General features: G+C 43.1%; 1 protein-coding gene across 2 annotated transcripts in view; it reads right to left on the reverse strand.

Annotated features, from left to right (window-relative positions):
• Positions 1–242: 242 nt before the first annotated feature.
• The window catches only part of stxbp6 (syntaxin binding protein 6 (amisyn)), a 57953-nt gene continuing 38241 nt past the window's right edge, over positions 243–19954 (reverse strand). The window contains exons 3-7 of one of the 2 annotated variants that reach the window (XM_086155119.1): positions 10710–10840; positions 10413–10578; positions 7586–7684; positions 3082–3239; positions 243–1611 (exon numbers count right to left, since the gene is read on the reverse strand). In XM_086155119.1, coding sequence (XP_086011245.1) covers positions 1588–1611; positions 3082–3239; positions 7586–7684; positions 10413–10578; positions 10710–10840 — 578 coding nt within the window. In that variant the 3' untranslated portion in view covers positions 243–1587. The remainder of the gene's footprint in view (positions 1612–3081; positions 3240–7585; positions 7685–10412; positions 10579–10709; positions 10841–19954) is intronic. The other variant, XM_086155129.1, reaches the window with a different exon arrangement.

A 19954-nucleotide genomic window follows, 5' to 3' on the forward strand; every position in this document is an offset into this window, starting at 1 on the left:
ACTTCAAACAATAATACTGCTAATATAGCAGTAGAAATTGTCTGCTCAAACAGTGTTCTGTTCGCACCCTGCTTTGATTACTGCCCTCTGCTGGCGAAATCACGTCATCTCATGCATAAAACAATAATTGCCAACAAATTTGAAAAACATAAATAAAGATGATTGCTTTAAGAGTCAATAGGACCAACACATTCTATGATGTGGTGAAGAGCTTGGTTAGAAAAAAACAGACAGAACAAGGATTTTGTACATATATGTCTTTATTATTAAAACAATAAACATCCAAAGTGTTTTGTTAAGAGGAATGGAAAGCACACACCAAATATTTAGGCAACTGGAACATTTCATTAAGAGCTCAACAGCACTCTGCGAGATAAGTTGCATTGCAACTTTTGCATTAAAATGAAATGAATTATGACATTCAAAATATATATATATATATATTAAAAAAGAGGAAAAAAAATAATCACATCTCACTTGTGAGAGTGGTGTCTTGCCAGTGAGGAAGCTAAAGTTACAATTCTTGTAAAAGCAGTGAAACATAAAAAAAAAACTACAGAACCACACGTGGACACAGACACACACACACAAACACACACACACACACACACACACACACACACACACACACACACACACACACACACACACACACACATACACATACACACACATATACACGCTGCAGCTGCTGTTTGAGATTTCAGTATAGAGATCTTGTCTAATCCAAATTATACAAAAAGCACAAGGTTTGACTACTGAGTGTTGAAATACAGTCCCCGGGAGGGGGTGGAGGTGGGGATTAATTGAAAAACATCCCATGTTCACGAGACATAGAAGCTCGAGAGACATTAATAATAGTACTAGAATAATTACGCGATTCGCTTTTCACAACGTAGATACTAGTTCACTTTCCCGCAAATAAAATATAAAAACATAAATTATTATACTGAAAAAAGCTTTTAGTCCAAACAGTGTTCTTCAAGTACAACATGGTCCACGCAGGTTTGTTTGAATGGCATAAAACTCTGATATCACCGGTGTCGCCCACCTCCGGCCTCACTTGAGGTTAAAGAAAGATGTGGAGTAGTTCTGACTAATATCTCGAACAATGCATTTTGAAATGACTGGTACAACAGTGGATGGGGGGGAAGCACTCCTTAAAAGTTGAGTACTTCTTGAACTGAAACGACACATCTCGGCTGCACGTTTGTGTTTTGCCTCTTGACACACACCCGTTTTCAAGCCCCATCTGCAGGTCCGACGCTGTACTCTATTACTCCGGTGGTAACGGGTAACTTTCAAATCGGTCAGAGCCGGAAATAAAAGCTATTCCTTCTTCTCCGCATGTGTACACACACGTGGCTACGACATGGAATCATCAAACATCCGGCGGCCAGTCTGAAGTGTTCTCGTCTCGTTGCGGCAGCAAACAATAAACCAAAACACGAGAATGTTAACATTGTTAACAAACAGCAATAATATTCAAATCTATGAAAAAGAATAAAACTCTTGAATTCATTTCCTGTGCGACGACTGGTAACCGGTGAACGGCGAGCCCCTCCCCCAGTTGGTTTTGGCAGTGGTTTAACACTTGTGCTTCATGGCGAGCTGCAGAGAAATCAGGTTGTGGGTTGCCAAGTAATGAAACGATCTCTCACATTATTATCAGCAAGGCGTGCAAAAGGAACGGCGGAATTATATACGGCTGATTAGTTGTCGTCGGTGCAATGCTGAAGCACGCGCGGTGGGGTTAATGAGGGAAATACAGGGAACAGGTATGACCATTTCAGCGCTGTGCCACGCGGGGGGCGCAGCTGTGGGGGACAGTTTCATTTCGCAGGTGCTGGACGGCAGCCAGGGGTCCTGATGTTTTTGTTCAGGCAATGACTAAGCAGTCTGCAAATCCATTTATCTCATTAACAAGAGTTAATGGGCATGGCTGAAGGCGCATTAGAGAGTTGACCGGGGCCAACCTAATTCTTAGCTACAGGGTGTGGTGGGACGTCAGGACTGCAGCCTCATGTTTAAAAGCACACACGAGCACACTCACATGCTGTGATGAGATGCAGAGAGGGGAAATCTACGGATCGGACAATTGGGGGCAGTAGAGCAACGTGCACAAAGAGGAAATAGATGTTCTCGCTTAAAAGCGAGCGGCGTTGCCGTGACAAAGTCAGGCAGAGATAAGGCAGCGATCTTAGAGCGGGAGATCCAAGGTGACCCTATCTGACGGAATATGGGAGATGTTTAGACGTGCGGAATTCAAGCACGCACACATTTTGCCCACTCGAACCATCGTCAATGTTGATTCCTAAGACAGCGGGCTACATGCAGATGGAAATGAAAGCAAACAATGAGGAAAGGACGGATGGATGAATGATAGTCGTCGGTCATGCGACAAATTCCAAGTTTTTCCTGCACTTAGTCTGCAACGTGTTTTCATGAGGACATTCATCTGTTATAATGCAAGAAGACGTTGTATGTAAAGTCTTTGTTGCACAGATAGCAACGTACGCGCCACAAGGTTCATGTCTTGATGTCCCTGACATCTCACTTACGACATGCATGTCGATGGAAGCTGTGCTGTTGACAGCAGCGCGATTTCACAGGGTGTCTGATACACGGGGTGTTATTAGAGAGACACCTGCAGCTAATGGGAATAATCAGTTGTTCTGAGATTCTCCTTTTCCCCCCCCAATATAAATGAATTATGTTAATGGCCCCATAAAACAGCATGCAATTAGTTATCCTGACATACGAGAGATAATGGGATCTGTGCAGTATGCGGGACTTTCTTGCAGAAAGCTGCTAAATGAGCGAAAGCCAAAATTGTTCTTAAAGAGCGACATTGATGTGATGGGGTACTGAAGCAACTTTTGCAACAAAGTTAAAGTGAAATGTTTCCCTTGCCCTGACAAATAAGGCCTCGAAGTGTTATGACGTGGGAGCTGGTGCTATGAATTGGAATTTCAATGCACTTGGATGCATTATTAAAAAAAAAAAAAAAAAAAAAAAACCAGACAGTGATCCGCTTTGGGACTTTGCATTGTGATCAATCTTCCCGGCATATGGCCTCACCTTATGCGCAGTGACAGCGAACTGCTCCGCACTGTTCATCATGTCCGCGGTCCTCTCCTCGGCTCGGCCTAGCCGCTCGCCTCGCTCGTTCAGAGCCTGGCTGGCCTTTTGCACAGCACTCGTCACGCTGTCCGCAGCCGAATGTAGTATACTGTTACCTGTAGGAGAAGACAGCAGTGGGAAAACGGTGGAGCGGTGATGGAAGTTGACGGGAGTAAAGAAAAGAAAAGAAGGGGGCAGGAAAACATTTTTCGATCAGTAACTTCCTTTCAAGGTCAAACAAAATGATCCTTTTCGCTGAAAATCGAGCAACTACCAACCGGATTCTGCTTTGTTAAAGAACATCCTATCCCAGGTCACATTCTGCGGCTTCATTTTAAACTTCCCCTGTCGGGGCCGTGGGTCCACCCCTTCTCCGAAGCACAATATCCAGAAAATATGCGCTCGGCTATGCGGGCGGCCCCCCGGGGGCATAAAAGTTGATAAAGGACAAGGAACACATCCTCAGACAACCGCGGCAGGCCCTTGGATGTTTCCTCTGACAACCCATTAATCTGGTGCGCGTTAGGAGGGCTACCGCAATGTGCTAACTAGACCAGGAGCAGGTAATCACAGAGGGGGTACACACCTTCATTTTATGCAGATGCAAGGCATGAGGGCAGCGCGCAAGTTGCAAAAATATGTACATTTTCAATATGTAGGTGTTTGTTTTCCACTTTTATGTCTGCAATGCATTAGTATCAGATTGCATCTGAGACCGAAGGGCATGTCATGTCATGGTAGACCTCCAGTCAGCGAAGCTGAATCTAGGATGAAGTTGTGCCGGATCAGGGTGTGGGGTAGAGCCGGGCCAGCGGCAGTTGAGGTACGGCAGAAAAACAACAGGCTAGGCGAGGTCGCGATGTGACAGAAAGCCGATGACATCCGGTCAAAAACTACAAATCTCAGTCATATTTCAACTGTATTTTGAAACACACAAAAGCATCCATGTTCAAAGCAAAACAAAACAACAGGAGAGTTTCAACACTAAAAATACAATGGGGGGTGTACCGAACATCCGGTATCAGGGCACAGTTAACATTCACCTGAGAAGCGCAGTTGGGAAAGTTCTCCTGCAGCACTATGAGAGCAAAGAAAACAAGGAAATAGGAACACGCTTTGGTTTATTTAGCCAAGGCCGCCGTAAATAAGCTCGCGAGCCACTTGGCGGCACATCTGGATTGTGGATCGAATGAGATCCACAACTGGCTGAAAAGCCCTTTTTCTCGTTTCAGTTCAGTGTTTCATAAACACCTGCAATCAGAATGCGGGGTTCATTTCAAAGGTTCATCTGTAATTATTGCACATCTCGACTGAGTATTTTGGCGAACAGGAGATAAAAGTACATTCCAGCTCTGCGGTTGTCAGGAAAAAAACACTTGTTTTTGGTTTTTCTCTAGAAAGGATGAGACCTTTTCACCCCTTGACAGATTCCTCTTAATCCCCCTCCTTCTCTGGGGGAGTCCGGGAAGTAATACTCCCATCATTCTCAATATGACCCCCGCCCTCGCCCAGGCCCTCCACACCGTACACCAGGAAAACATCTACCGTCATTTGTCTACACACTATTTCCTTTCGGCGATGCCTTTTCTTCTCCATTCTCAGAGATCAGAGGCCGGCGGACGCGTGGGCTTCCCCGGCACAGAATATAATTACGGTGAGGAACGGGTGGAGACATTAAGGAGAGCTTATGGAGGAAGTGAGACGTAAGCGGCTGAATAAAACGTGCGTGGGAGTAGATTATGCTGCCGTGTCATCGCTGCGGATCAAACTGGAAGCCTTAATGTCTCCCAACTTAAAATGCGAGCCGATCGGCCACGCCCGTTATCGGTTTTGATAACAGCGGTTGTGCGGGGAGTTCGTTGGTGCTGTTGCAGCCTGCATCTCAATGAGGCGACTCTTTCTCTCTTCACGGACGTTATGATTAATCTGAAACCAAGGTTTTCTGAGACTCAAGCATAACCAAAAACAACTTAACAGATAACGATCTACAGCAAGAAGCCCAACCTCACATATCCCTGACACACCTTTTTCAACAATGCAGGAGGAATTCTGCTGCTATTCCATACAAAAAATAAAAAAAAACAGTCAACCCAACAGTTCCGATAACAATGGGAGGCTGAGCTACAAGCAGCTTGTTTTTACAGTGAATATGAGCGCAAACATAACAAGGAAGGGGAGAGATCAGTCCGGGTTCGCCTCTGATTCACAACGCCTTCCGTATTATAGAACTACTGTTCTATGATAAAAACAAAAAAAGGTTTTTCACAGCAGTGAGCCAGATGCACTACACAAAACGATAACTGCTAAGACACATTTATTCGCAAGGCACAAGGCCGATCACACTTATTGATTGACTTTGAGGGCGCTTGACCACACACACACACACACACACACACACACACACACACACACTAAGACAAGGAAAAACATCAAAACGCGCAGCCAATACACACTAGAATGCCTTGAATGTTTTTACTCCAGGAGTGTATAGTACATGATCCCGGCAAAACAAGGGGGAAGTTGCAGGGTAATAGGAAGGTTTCAGAAGGGATAGACTGTGCCGTAGAGTAATATCTACATTTCTTTAAACATTCATTCATCCATCTACAATGATTACTCCGCACTCAGGGTCTCAGCAGGGTTAGAGCCGATCCCGGCGAGAGGCGGGTCAAACCTCGGACCGGTCAACAGTCGATCGCAGGGTCACATATAGAGGCGTACAACCTTTAACACTCTCATTCTTAAGTCACAGCCGGTCACTCAGTCGTTCACACGTCTGGGAAAATCGGGGTTTCCAATGCACTTGCAGCATGTTTTTGGACTGTAGCAGGAAAACGGAGAACCCGGATGAAACCTTCGCAGACACAGGCAGAACGTGCAGATTCCACACTAAACAGTAACCGCTGCGCAAATGTGCCGACTCTGTCTTAAATATGAGGGGGGGACAAAAAATCTACATATATCTAATTCTCTACAAGGCTAGTCGTCATTGTCAAGGCTGCAGAGAAAACACACGCCCCGCCTGAAATGAGAAACATTGCAGGCATCGCTTATTCAAATGTATTCTGTGCAAAACTCAGTGACGGGCCAAGATTAAAAACCTTGCCACCGACTGGTTTGTGTGCTTTTTGCCAGTGAGTGATCTGTTGCACCTCGATGTAACACTAATACACAATTCCAGATTAAGCCGAGTTTGTGTGCACCGCCGACGGCAAACGTATTTATTTTGTTCTATTCCCATTCAATGTACCGCCGTCCAATATTGCATAACACAGTTAACACACACCTGCTGGGTGTACTTTTATAGAGCTACAGACACGTGAGGTCTCTCAAGATGCTTTATTTTCATATTTTGAATAATACAGGGTGAGGGGGGGGGGTCCTGATTAATTTTTGATTAAATATAATACTAATCACAGCATCAATTCTGGGTGAAATTAAAGAGACAGTCTTTTGCAGAGACAGTCTAATAAAAGTGGACTGGTACATCCAGTCCTACAGATACAGGTATTCAGGTGGGAGTCTGGTTGATAGGATTCATGCCGCTCTTTGGCTCACCGCTCAAAGGAATAGAGGTTACGTGGCCTGTGACTCGACATGAAGCGAAAGGCTTCAAATCCCTGCTTATTTTAGGCGCTGCCACTTAAAAAACAGGCAATAGAGGACATCGATGTAGGACACGTATGAAAATCCCAGATTTATCACCAGGGGAGAGAAGACAACCTTCAGACTCGCGGGAAAAACATTGAACTGCAATCATTTCATCAACATGGGCTCAAATTCCACATAAATAATGAATAAAAAGAAGAAAAAAAAAAAAAAAAAACTGTCGATGCACTGTCCTTGTGCAGCATGGAAGAACAATCAACCTCTGCACAGAAACGGTCTTTGACTCAGTGTGACAGTGAAAAGCGTGCACGGCAAACGCAATGCATTTAACCTTTGGATGAGAACCCCATTCTGTATCCATGTCAGTCAATCTTTCGACGTCGCTGTTGTTGTCGACCTTGTCCCTCCTGATGATGCGAGTAATCTCGGTTGAGGAAAAATTGAAATATGGCACCCGCGAATGAACGATGAGAAAAATAAACTTGCAATTAAAAACTTCCAGGATTAATTGCAGGGCCGTCTCACTTGAGTGAGTACAACTGGAGCGGAGGTCGTTTTGAAAATGAGAAGTCGAATTTAATTTTTTAAATTTTTTTAAACCCCCTCGTTCCAGTCAGCAATGTTATATTACATGACGTACTTTAACCGAGCTCCGACTGAAAATGACAGCGGTGGATATCAATTCCATTTCAAATCGATAATCATTTTAAATGTTTAAACGGGATGACATTAACTACCTTATAGGATGTATCAGGTAGACGGCGCTGGTTGGTTTGGTCAGGCCTGCATCTCTTTAACCAAATATATCAAAGAAACTGTCTGCGGACGTTAGTTTTGAGCGCCGTCGGCTTACCTCGTCTTAGCAGATGATTGTGATGTGTGACCATCTCTTTCCTCATTCTGTTCATAAATCGTTTGCAACGGACAATGACTGAATCTACTTCTTGGACTTCTGTGGTGAGAAACGATGAAAGTCATGATCAGTGCTTTCCTCAAGTTTAAATAATTGTGAATAAAATCGGGGAGGGTGTGACTGTTTAGTGCTGAGGGGTCAAGCCTTTACATGCAGTACTTTAAACGGGTCATCTTAATATGAATTAGACTACAGGATGAACACTGTTAATTTGTGGATTTTGTGATACTGAACGTGGATTAAAATTATTGGGAGAACATACATTGGAATTGTTTTGTGAGTTTTATCTTTTTTTTATAGTCATAGTTTCGAATCAAGCAGAGTCAGCCAGATAAAAGAGCATGTGTTTCAGCTCGAAAGCGAAATATCCAACAGTCGTCAACTCAATTTTGAAAATAGCCCGATTGAGTTTCTAAACCCTTTCATTTACCTCTCAAGATTTTAAATCTAAACTGGAACTTTCATGCTGTCTATTTACATTTCCTGCCTTCCCCTGAAAAGACGGACCCAGCACGTTATTGCTGCTGTTCAATGAAACTACAAGATGTTAAATCATTTACTGCAATTTCCGGATTATAAACCGCAACTTTTTTCATACGTTTTAAAAACTGCGGCTTAAACAATGATGCGGAAAATATATGGATTTTTTGGGGCTAATAAGCTTCATGCCGCCAAAACATTTAGCCTCGTCACATCATCACCAATGAAATTACCGGGAAATTCTGAGGCTGATCAAATCCGCCAATGAAGAAGATGACTTGAATGGTTTTAGTGCGCAGGAAGAAGACGAGCATAACAATCTGCTGGGGTAGGACAAAGCGGGGAATAGATGGATGGATTTATTTTTAATCCATTTCATTAGCCATGTTACAAGCAACTGTTCAGAAAAACAGCATTTCCAGTACGTGTTTATGGATGTTACCCATAAGTATTTAATTAAAAGTTAAAAAAATAAAAAATTCTGTGTAACATCTTTCAGTGAAAATCTCATGTTACGACACTTGTGGCTTATAGACAAGTGCAGCGAGCGCATGCAGGCACATAAGCACATATATATATTTATTTACTCAATTATTATTTATTGTGTTATTATTTTTAGCTAGTGCACTCAATAGTCCAAAAGTAATGGTAAATGAATCCCAAACTTTTAAGATAATAAAACACGCGTAAACAATTACAAGGACCTGAAGTTGTATGTTGGTCATCTACTCTGATCAAATGTTTTTGCATCATTCTACAAGACTGATTTACCCATTAGTCCTTCTATATGATAGGCGGCCGCCGTCTCCAAGGTCAACGCAGAGTACATTCTTCCACAGTTATGGTCCCACACCTGAGCAGCGTCTTGAGTTTTGTTTTGCACTGGTGTGAGACTTAAACTGTAGTAGACAGCAAAGTGGCAGACACCCGACATCAAGTACGGACCGAAGGTACAGGCTGCATTTGCAGATGCTTGGCAAGACCCTTGTCTGTGACTACATGCACACACCCATATATGCATAAATATATATGATTTGTAGAATTGGTATAATACAAATCCATTAAAGAATTGTTATGAGGGTTCACGGTCTTCGGGTCTGATGAGGATTTATTTCCATCCATTCATTCATTTATCTATACGGCTTATCTTGGAGCCTATCCCAGCTGTCTTTAGGCAGAGGTGGGATGCATCCTGAACCAGTCACCAGTCGCTCACAGGGCCACATATATAGACACACACCCATTCACTCCCTCATTCCTGCCTCTGGACAATTTAGGGTCCCCAATCAACCTACAGCATGTTCTTGGACGCTGGGAGAAGATCGGAGAACCGAGGGCAAACCCATTGAGATTAGGGGAGAACATGGAGACTCCAAACAGAAAGGCCCCTGTCAGAATCTAAACCAGGAACCTTCTTGCTGTGAAGCTGAAGCGCTAGAATCCCCAGTGGCGACCATGCCACTCGTGGATTTTATTGCTTTGATTATTGCTGTTGCATTTTATACTGTATCTGTTTAATGTCCAGTACCCGGGACAGATGCTTTGACACCAGACTGACTTTGTTTGTCACCGTTTTGAAAGTTACATTATAAATGTCAACAACTGATCTAGGTTATACTAAAACCAAGATTTATTTTCCGCACTGTTCCCACTTCATAAGCCAATGGTGTAGCATCTGTGACAGCATTGGACAATCATTTCCTCATTGCCTTTATCTATGGTTGATTTAAAAAAGTTTGCACTTGAAGTGCCCGCATTGAGAGAGGTGAGAGCCTTTAAATTGGTTGCTGCTAAATTAGGAGCGATGTTTAAGCGACTGGCAGCCTAGCATCACTGATCCATGAGAATGGAAAGGCAAAATGAATAATACATCTTGTGTTAATATTTAACCAAGGACAGCATTCATATAAGATGCTGTTCTGGAGGATGGACTGAAATGGTCACACTGCAGGACAGACCGAGAAATATGCCATCACCGCACACATTAGGGCTCATGATTCATTAGTGTTTTATCGAAGCGTTTTGTGAGCGTAGTTAGTCTGCGTCAGATGCTTTGAGTCGACACATTTGTCGCGCGACGCCACTTTGCCGGTGAATTCGGCAGATGCGCACGAGAGGGACGCTTCTCAGGCACTTTCATGCACATCGGCTGCTGCCCATCATAATACATAAACAGAGCCTGGGAAGCTGACGGCACAGTTCCACAGCAGTAGGTCAAACTGGGCAGGGTCCCTGCGTTCTGCGACTGACAAAGGACAGTTAGCGGCGTGTTCTTTAATTATCTTACCCCCCAGCAGTTTGGACTGACAGTTGACGAACTCCGGTTTCCGGGCGGGGCTGTAGCGCTGGCAGGTGTGGTGGAGGATCTGGACGAACGTGCACTTCTCTCCTGCCGACCCAGCGACCCACTGATCAAATGCGTTATCGAACGTCAGGTCAAACTCCGGAGAGTCCTTGGAAAGGTCCGGAGCAAGAGGGGAGACACGAGTTAGGTCAAATCAGATGGGTTACCAGCATTCACGTTCAAAAGTCAATGACGACACGAATTCTGAAGCCAACCTTAAGGAATTTAGGCAAAACTTACTTTGTTGGGATCGATGCCATTGACCTGCCGCAGCTGGTCGATTGTCCACTGAGACCTCTTTACAAAAGCTGAAGATCCCGGAAACTGCTTCACCTTGGTAATGGTCACATGGGAGGGTTTCTTATTTGTCACTGTGTGAAAACAAGAAATAAAGCACAGAAACACAAGTTCATGAAAGATCAAATTTAATTTGCATCACCGATGTTTAAGAAAATTATCTTTAGGAATGCATCCAAGGGTTCCGATTTTATTAACATGCCGCCAAATCGCAACCCAGTTGTCATGTGACACTTTCCTTGTAGAGCAGGTCTAGACTGCACGGTTTTAAAATAAACGACAGAAACCCAACATTCCCGCATCCCCCAATGTGGACGGCCTTCTGTCACGACCAGTCGGGGTAGAAAGACAGGACAGGGTTGCAGGTAATAATAACAGCAGAGAATTTAGACACTAGTTGGGACAGTGAGCTTTTTGTCAGATAAAAAGTGTATGTTGTTTCTTTTGGCATTAAATGCAACACACCTGGGCTTATGGTGGATTCTTCCTGGTTTGGAGAAAATAACCACTTAGCTGTACAGTTCATATCAAAGTTTAAATTGAGTTTTCTCCACGCTCTGCTGAAGAAAGCCATTATCTTGACGGAGGTAATGCACTTCTGCCGACGCACCGCTGACCAGATTTAGGGACAAAGCACACCAGCCTCACGCACAGAGGTAATTCTCTCTCTCTAAAAAAAAAAAAAAAAAAAAAGTCACACAGAGAAAAACCCACATTGTAATAACAAAACCAGGCGGTGACAACTGCAGAATTCATGAATATCTAAGTGCGCTTTTAAGGTGACACGACCTTTAGTCAGACTGAGCCTATTCTTCAAAGGAAAATAGTTTGTCCTCAACTTGACCCGTCTTGTCCCAGCATTACAGTTATGTTCCCATGGAAATCCATGGAACACACGTTTAAAGATTATCCGGGCCCTTAGTTTTATCCTGCCTCCATACGGCCGTGACGTGTCCTGGTATCCTTTGTGAAACGTGCTGTTATAACCCCGAAAACAAACCCCTGCTTCCGGTATCCCACATTCACTATTGTATCATCCCGGATAAAGGGAAGTATCCGGGTCACTTTCTGCATTGTTGCTCTTTAACCCGCTTCTAATCTCACATGAAAAAAAAAAAAAAAAAAAACAGAACACATTTATCACAAACCTATAGCCAGGGAGCTCTATGTTTTGCCGCACTCTGCTGGACCTGATTTCAGCGCCGACACGATGCTATGTCAGGTGAACTTTCAAGCTCCCCCTGGGAGGAGTGATGTTTGGCTACAATCCTGTGTCCATTTTGACAGCTGCGTCCAGTACCTGAAGCCCTCAAGGCCTGGCGGTCAAAACACGGGGAACAAAAGGCAGATTGACAGCCACTGCCATGACAGACCTATGAGGTGAATGATCAGATGGCAGTGTGATGTTCTGGGGACGCGTCGTATTTCATAAGAAAGACAGCAGTTGATCTTAATAAACCGATATATTGAAAGGTAAAAATCTGCAGGCTGCAGAAACAGCAGTTTTCCGTTATCTATAGCAGTCACTGGGAGGCACCTGTCACGGCTCACTCCTGCTTAAGTTTTATGCTGCATACGTGGGGGAAAAAAAAAAAAAAAAGCAATGTAAATTAAATTAGCCTCGGGCCTGAGAGTTTTTCCTGAACAGGTTTTCAGTCTCAGCATGTCAACGGGTTATTGTTGAGCCCACTTTCACAAAAATATTTAAAATAAATAAATATCACTTCAGAATCAATGCATAACCAAAGAATTCTCGCTCTCAGAGACATTATTCTGGGTTCACACGAAAACCAGCTGACCAATGGCCGATACCAGTTGAGTGGGTCTTGCTGTCTCCAGGGCATGGAGGGAAATCATTAACACGTCAACGCCAAGGTCTTAATCAAAGCGCTTGACGCCTGAGACTCTCAAATTAATTTCGGATGCCTCGCATTTGATCTACGTTGCTCTCTTGCATGTTAAATATGTATCCGAAATTTCAGGATATGACTTAATTGAAAGAGCTGTCAGGCGCAAGAGCCACCAGAGGCCTTTTGCCAAAAAAACAAAAAAAAAAACAAAGCTGTTTTTATAATCTGACTGAGAATGACGGGTCACATCTTGAGCCTGCAGAGTGTAAAAGTGGGGATGCAGAGTGCCTGAATATGACCCAAGTGTGTGGGACATGGCAGCGTAACGCAATGCGTTTAACACTCCAAAAACAAGGTGAGAGTAAATCCAACTTTAGGGGGATGAGGAAAACACACATGGCTGCTGCTTTAATCGAGAAACAAGGACCACAAGGCCACAGCCAGTAAGCGACCGCCTGTGCTATTGTTTCCATGTAGGCCGGCTGTCAAAGGAAGGCCACGCTGGGGTTCCTGTCCCACTCCTTTCTCATGCTCTGAAGGAGACATGCAGTCATTTCCTCCAGTGGATCGGTCCCTTGTTGTGCTTGGCTGTGCACGAGTGCCACGGCCTCAAGGAGAATTCATACGGTGGCGCGCATGGACTCTGCGCGGCACAGAGGAAATGTTCTCAGGATCCGCTTCCCCCTCGTGGAAATATTATTATAGTTGCGGTTGTTGGGAACACTAGGAAACCAGAATCCCTGTGAGACCCGTGCCGACACATGATCATGTGAGAAGTGTGCAGGATCATGATTATGCATGCATCCGAGGGGATGATGCGAAATATCCGAGCGAATAAAGCGAAAACAAATACGATATATTAAAAGCAACATCGTGACAAGGAACATTGATAGAAAGCCCCTGGAAATATTTTAACCTGACAGTGACTCCTCCAAAGCCAGGAGAAAATGGAGAAGGGCCACCCACACTGGCATAACATTAATAACTCTCCCCGCCTTATATAACATGGCTTAATTCATGTGTCAACATTGATGCTTATCAGAAAAAAAAAAAAAAACTGCCTCCGCAAGTTAGATATTTGATAAATATAAATATTTGAGAAACTGGAGAATGGATGTGTAAATACAGAAACGCTATATAAGAGAATATCACCCTGGATAAAAGGGGAATTGCATAACTGACTATGTAGCTTATGTTCCAAGTCTCCAATGATGGGAAGAGGTGAAGCAACAGGTTAACAAAAATAAGAATACTACACACGTTGTACCTACACAGTAATGTAATATTTACCATCTTTTTCTCAAATTACACAATACCTTGCCTTTTGGCTGCCTACTTATGGAAAATAGCCCAAGTGTATGGCCTTTTACAGAAAGCAAGCCTTTCACTTCCACTGGAGGAAAAAACATCATATCTAAAACATTCCCTCACACATTAACACGTCATATGGAGACAAATAACCATTCATGCACCTGAACAATTTAGCGTCTCCAGTGAAGCTACCGCATTTTTTTGGACTGTGGGAGGAACCCGGAGAAAACTCACGCAGACACAGGGAGCGCATGGAGACTCCACACAGAAAGGCCCTGTGTTGGGTTTGAACCGGAGACATATCATAAACCTATCACAGAAAACACAAAATCGGTAGGATCCTCTTTTTTTTCCAGATACTTATCCACATATACAAGTGAATTTGAATATTTGTGTACAATTTAGGGAATCAGAATACTTTATTGATACCCAAGGGGGAAATTGCTTTTTTGTTGAAAGCAGCATATGCTCACAGGGTAAAGTGGGCAAGAATCAAAATAGAACTTTCTATAACAATAAAGAACAAAATCGCAAATAATAAAAAGAAAATATTAAACAAAATGGTAAAGCTCAGGAGAAATAAATAAAAATAAAGTTAAAAGAGATGTAAAAAAATATGTAGGGAAGGTTTTCATGCATAATTACCGGTATGTAACATATTCTTGCTTTAGGTGTAAACTTCAAAATTAATGTAATACACGGACCTTTGCATTTTAATATCTATAATCCATCTTCTTTGGTCTTTCACTCTTAATGCACCGCATCCAAACAACGTCCGAACCCCGGTCCATTCTAGTCTGCTTTCTCTCTTTATCCTTGAACATAGCACTTCATGATCTAACACCTGTGAAGCCCGTAGCCTGGAGATTTGCCCCCCTTCCCCCTTCTGAGTGCCTGTGCCTTTTCACAGATGATCACGATGGGGTGCTTTCGTGCTTTAACCAGCTCTGAGCACTTGAGATTTAAAAACGTCTGAACTTTTCAAACACACAGCCATGGTCGTCACCTGCGCTTTTCCATACAGCTAAGTATAGGGTTGCATACTAATAGGGACCTTGTTGCCCTGGTAACAAACAAAATGTTGCTGCTTCTTCACGTTTTATCTGTTCATACTGGAGTATCATTACATTCAGTCATTCATTAGCAATATCACTTATCCTGCACTCAGGGTTGCAGGGGTATTGGAGCTGATCCCAGCTGCCATTGGGTGGGAGGCGGGCGGGTCACACATGGCCGCATATAGAGACGTACAACCGTCCATTCTCTCACGTCATGGGACATACACCTGTTCACTCCCTCATTCACAGGGGGGCAATAGAGGGTCTCCAATCAAACTACTTCAGGTTTTTGGTTTGTGGGAGGAAACCGGAGAACAAGGAGGAGACGATAATATTAATAATAATAAAATAATAATAATAATAAGAAGAAGAAGAAATAAAAAGGGCTGGAGGTGGTGTGGCGCAGGAGGTAGAGCAATTGTCCTTGGAACTGAAAATTTCGGGCTAAATTCCCGGCTCCTCCTTGGACCTAGTGTGTCAAAGTGCTATCGATACACTGAACTCCTGGCCCCCCGGCGATGATAGACAGCAGCCAACCACTCACGGTTCATCTATGATGGGTTAAATGCAGAGAGAAATTTCCCCGCGAGGGGCTAATAAAGTATTAATTATAAATAATGGAAGTGCAAGTTTGAGAAAGGATCCATTGTATGGAGGTCTGTGACATCATAACACACACACACACACACACACACACACACACACACACACACACACACACACACACACACACACACACACACACACACACACACACACACACACACACACACACACACACACACAGCAGTGACAGAGTGACAAAGCATAAACATGAACTTCAATCTGAGAGAAAGGGCCTTTGTGCTGCACAAGCCTGAACTCCAGCTCTTTCCTTTAAGTCAAGCTAGAGGTTCACAACAGGCGCCTCAACAAACGACAGTAACAGCCAGTGACAGGACATGGAGTGGATTAGACAGAAAGATACCTGTGATTGGTATCCCATTCACCCAACAGAAGTGGGCGATCTGCTGTTGGACCAGGATTTAGCCGGTTCCCGATGCGATGTGCCACGCTACTCTAACGGCAGGTTTAACACATTTCTACTCATGGATCTATGATTAAAGGTCTATTTTCAAGCTCTCCCCCGCGGAGCTGGAACACATTGTTAACTTTGCGGAGTCCCTGGAATGATCCGCGGCGCTAGTGAGACCGGCGACGACAACACCCCAGAACAAAAGTATCCTCAGTCTATTCATGGCTCTGGACACACAGCAACTTCTGTGTGCGAGGCCTCCAGAGGCAGAACGGTGTCCATGCAGTGACAAGGTACCGAGAGTAGACGGGAAAGCCTGTACTACGCCAAATAATACACTATATGACACGAGGGAGAGCAAATACAGATTCCATTAGGTTGAAGTAAAACAAGGAGCAGTGAGTCTTAAACCCGTGAGAACATCAATGGACAAATGGGTCTGTTTCCTTAAATAAATCATACTGTGAAACGGCATTTCCCAATGAGGTTTGGCATTTAATAATTGTCTAATAAAGTTGCAGTTATAGTTAGTAAAGAAAACTGATCAAGAAACTGCCTGGTTCCTCCTGCAAAGGTTCTAGGAACTCCTAAACGTTCTGACAGCTATAAAGCTGCTGATGTTAGTCGTACGTGCATCGACCACGGTAACAAAGCAGCAAAATTTGATTTTAGATTTTGTAATTTATTCGAATGAATGCTCTAATGATAATGTTTTCGATTCTAAAATAAACCAAATGAATCCAAAATTCAAGTTCAAATGGACTTAAATTGCACAACCAAATATTGTTGCATTCTATGCATGATTTGAATTGAACAGTCTATACTCTTCAAATAAGATGTTCTAAACATCCCTTTGAGAGCCAAAAAAAAAGGCTCTTTGAAAATTAACCTAGTTTGCTGTCTCAGCTGGCTGGCAGCTAAACCTCCCCTTTAAAATAAGATACAAGGGGGAAGGATTCCTAATTTAAATTGGAATTGTAGCTGCCAGGGTAGATTTTGTGCCAGGCCATATCCGAGTGTGGATGAGATGCAGCTTACGAGAGACCGCATTTTCAATATAGCGACTTACGTTGTGTAGCATTTTCCCATTAGTAAAACAAAATTGCATCGGGGGATAGTTCCACGAACAATGATGGAAACAGTGTCGATGTAAATCCCGTGCTTAGAATTCCACCAGTTTTGTCTCTGAGGATCTTTTCAAAGTTAAGTGATTCCTTTCATCTGCATTCTCAAAAAAAATAAATAAAAATAACAGCAGAACGTGCAAATTAACTTTAAAAAAAAAACCCACTATTGTCTTTGGCCTCCAGTCACGGCTGCTATGAATTCAATTTCAACACCCGCCAAAGGACAACACATTAAAAGGACTCCAGCGGTTTGACAAATTGTCGACGTCAGGCTTTAACCTCCACTAAAATCAGAATCGAGAAACACTGAGTATCGTATAATCAACTCGTGGCTTAACGGAGACTTTCAGCATTTGTTTTCCATGGTCAATAAGCGGTTTATCAACATTTCTGATGTGGAACGTCAGTGTTCCACCTTATTTATCGATCCAGTTACCTGTCTGCAACGCGACCGTTGTCTCAGTGAGTTCAAGCTTGCCTCGAACTTTTGCAAATGTCAGACTCCAACTACTCTTGTGATAATCGTGTCATACGTCGAATAATCGGGAGTCATACTTTGAATAGACAGATGTATTGATCTCATTTAATCGCCCAAATATAAGAATATAGAGAATATAAACACTTTTACCACGGAAGATGAGCCCTATGCCCAGGTAACTTTGGCTTTTCGATAGATGCTCTGCAGAGTGCCAAAACCGCTTGGAGCTACTAGTACCCGGAAAACAATCCAGAGAAAGACTGAAGCGATAATTGATTAGGAAATAAGGACGATGCTTAAATGCAAATGATGGAACAACGTGGGGGGACGCAGAAGAAAAGAGTGACCGGCGTCGGCCGCGTCAGTCAGGATCACATGGGGAAAGTACACAAGTCTTATGCAAATACATGCCGGGAGGTTTTCAGTGCGAAGGGACAAAGTACAGGATTTAGATTACATTTAATCTCAGTGAGGAATGATCAAAACATTTGAATGCGTTGTAAATATACTGTAGGAGAAGGAAGCCATTAAATACGCGGGGCAAAGAATCCAATTATGCTTCTGCTTTCTAGACAGCTACATTTTTCTTTTTTCAACACTCACTGTTTTGTAAATATCTAAATGGGATTCTCCTTTAAGGCCCTACAATAAACTACCGCACACCCCCAATGCTGTCCATTACCAAGAGCCCCACGGACCACTTTATTACTCTGTTATTCAGCCTGGGGCTCCAAGCCCACACTGAGGGCATTCCATCTGAGCCAGAGCCCATGGATACGGGGAATATTTGCCCTGGGTCACTCGTCTGAGGCTCCTTTATATACCGTTGGCGCTGCTGGGTGGACTTGTAGACCCCAGGTTTGGCTAGTCTTGCAGCCCGGCCCCATCTCACAAAACGTAAAAATTAATTTGATTAATTTGTTTTTTTTGGTTTCTTTTTTGTTTTGTTTTTTTAAAAAGAAATGATGTGTTGCCATAATATGATAATGAAAACAAAAGCAGTCATTACTCGCTGACATCCACGAAATGTAAAGCCGGAGGTAGAAAATTGAGCGGTGCATGTTGGATGAGGACACAGGAAGGAAAAGACAGGAAAAAAGGAAAATAGGTGTCAGATCATTACATATTGCTGCGCCATTTCAACGCTTTATGTGGAAAAGCACATGTGAAATTTGCAGTCTGTGCCAGAACTCCGGTGAATCCGAATTAAGTAAGATCCCCGAGCCAAGTAATCTGGATGTCATCACACCATAAATGTATAATAAACAATGTAATTTCAGTCAAACAAAGTACATTCCTCGACACTTACTCTTTCATGATGACCTAAACCGACTTCCTGGAATGGAAAACAACATCTGTTTCAAAACCGAGATCATATAGTATTTCCAATGAGTTTTTTTTAGTATTAGTCAGAATCTGAACTCAAGATCGAGCCCAGATAATTCATGTGCAATTTTCACTCCATTGACTACTAGGTCAGGAGTGTGTTTGTGTGTATATATATGTATGTATATCAGGACAGGCCATGTGGATCATGTGGGATGTGCAGGAAGAGGTTCAGCAGCTTGCTTCTCCACGCACGGAAACAGAGAGCAAAGAGATAAATTCAACGATCATACATTAAAAAAAAAAAAAAACACAAAATGCCCTAACAGACTTGCTGTTAGGGTGTTTTGGGTGTCCAGCAAGCTTGCTGGACGACTCCTCGCCAATGCCCCGTTCAGGTGCACGCAGACAGGGAGGTGACGAGACACTCGGTTTTAATTGGCCCCATCTGGCTGCTCAGCCCGTCATCAAGTCTCTGAACGTCTCTAAATTAAATACTTTAATGCTGCCATTCCTGTTAATTCAGTCACACACACACACACACACATATATATATATATATATATATATATATATGTGTGTGTGTACACATATATGTATATATATATATATATATATGTGTGTGTGTGTATACACACACACATTGTGCACAATTATTAGGCAAGTGATTAATTTGACCATATCATCATTTTATCCATAATTTCCAGCTCATGCACATAATGCACATGAGGTCATGTGTTTTTGTGTAACGAGGCAGGGTGTGGCCTAAGGGAGATCAACACCCTATATTAAGGCATGCATAATTATCAGGCAGATTCCTCTCTTCAGGAAAAAAGGACCAATAAAGAGAAAACAAAAATTGTAAAAAGTCTTTCAGAGGTATGCAGCACTCTTGAAACGATCAAACGTTCTGCTGCAAATAATCAACAGGGACGCAAGAAACGTGTCGAGGAGAAAAGATGCCATTGCACCGCCAAAGATTTGAGAAGAGTCAAACATGCAGCTACCAGGAACCCGTTATCC

Source organism: Fistularia commersonii, chromosome 1, assembly GCF_037954325.1.
Source record: "Fistularia commersonii isolate RoL2024-O1a breed Wild chromosome 1, RoL_Fcom_v1.0, whole genome shotgun sequence".
Taxonomy (NCBI): domain Eukaryota; kingdom Metazoa; phylum Chordata; class Actinopteri; order Syngnathiformes; family Fistulariidae; genus Fistularia; species Fistularia commersonii.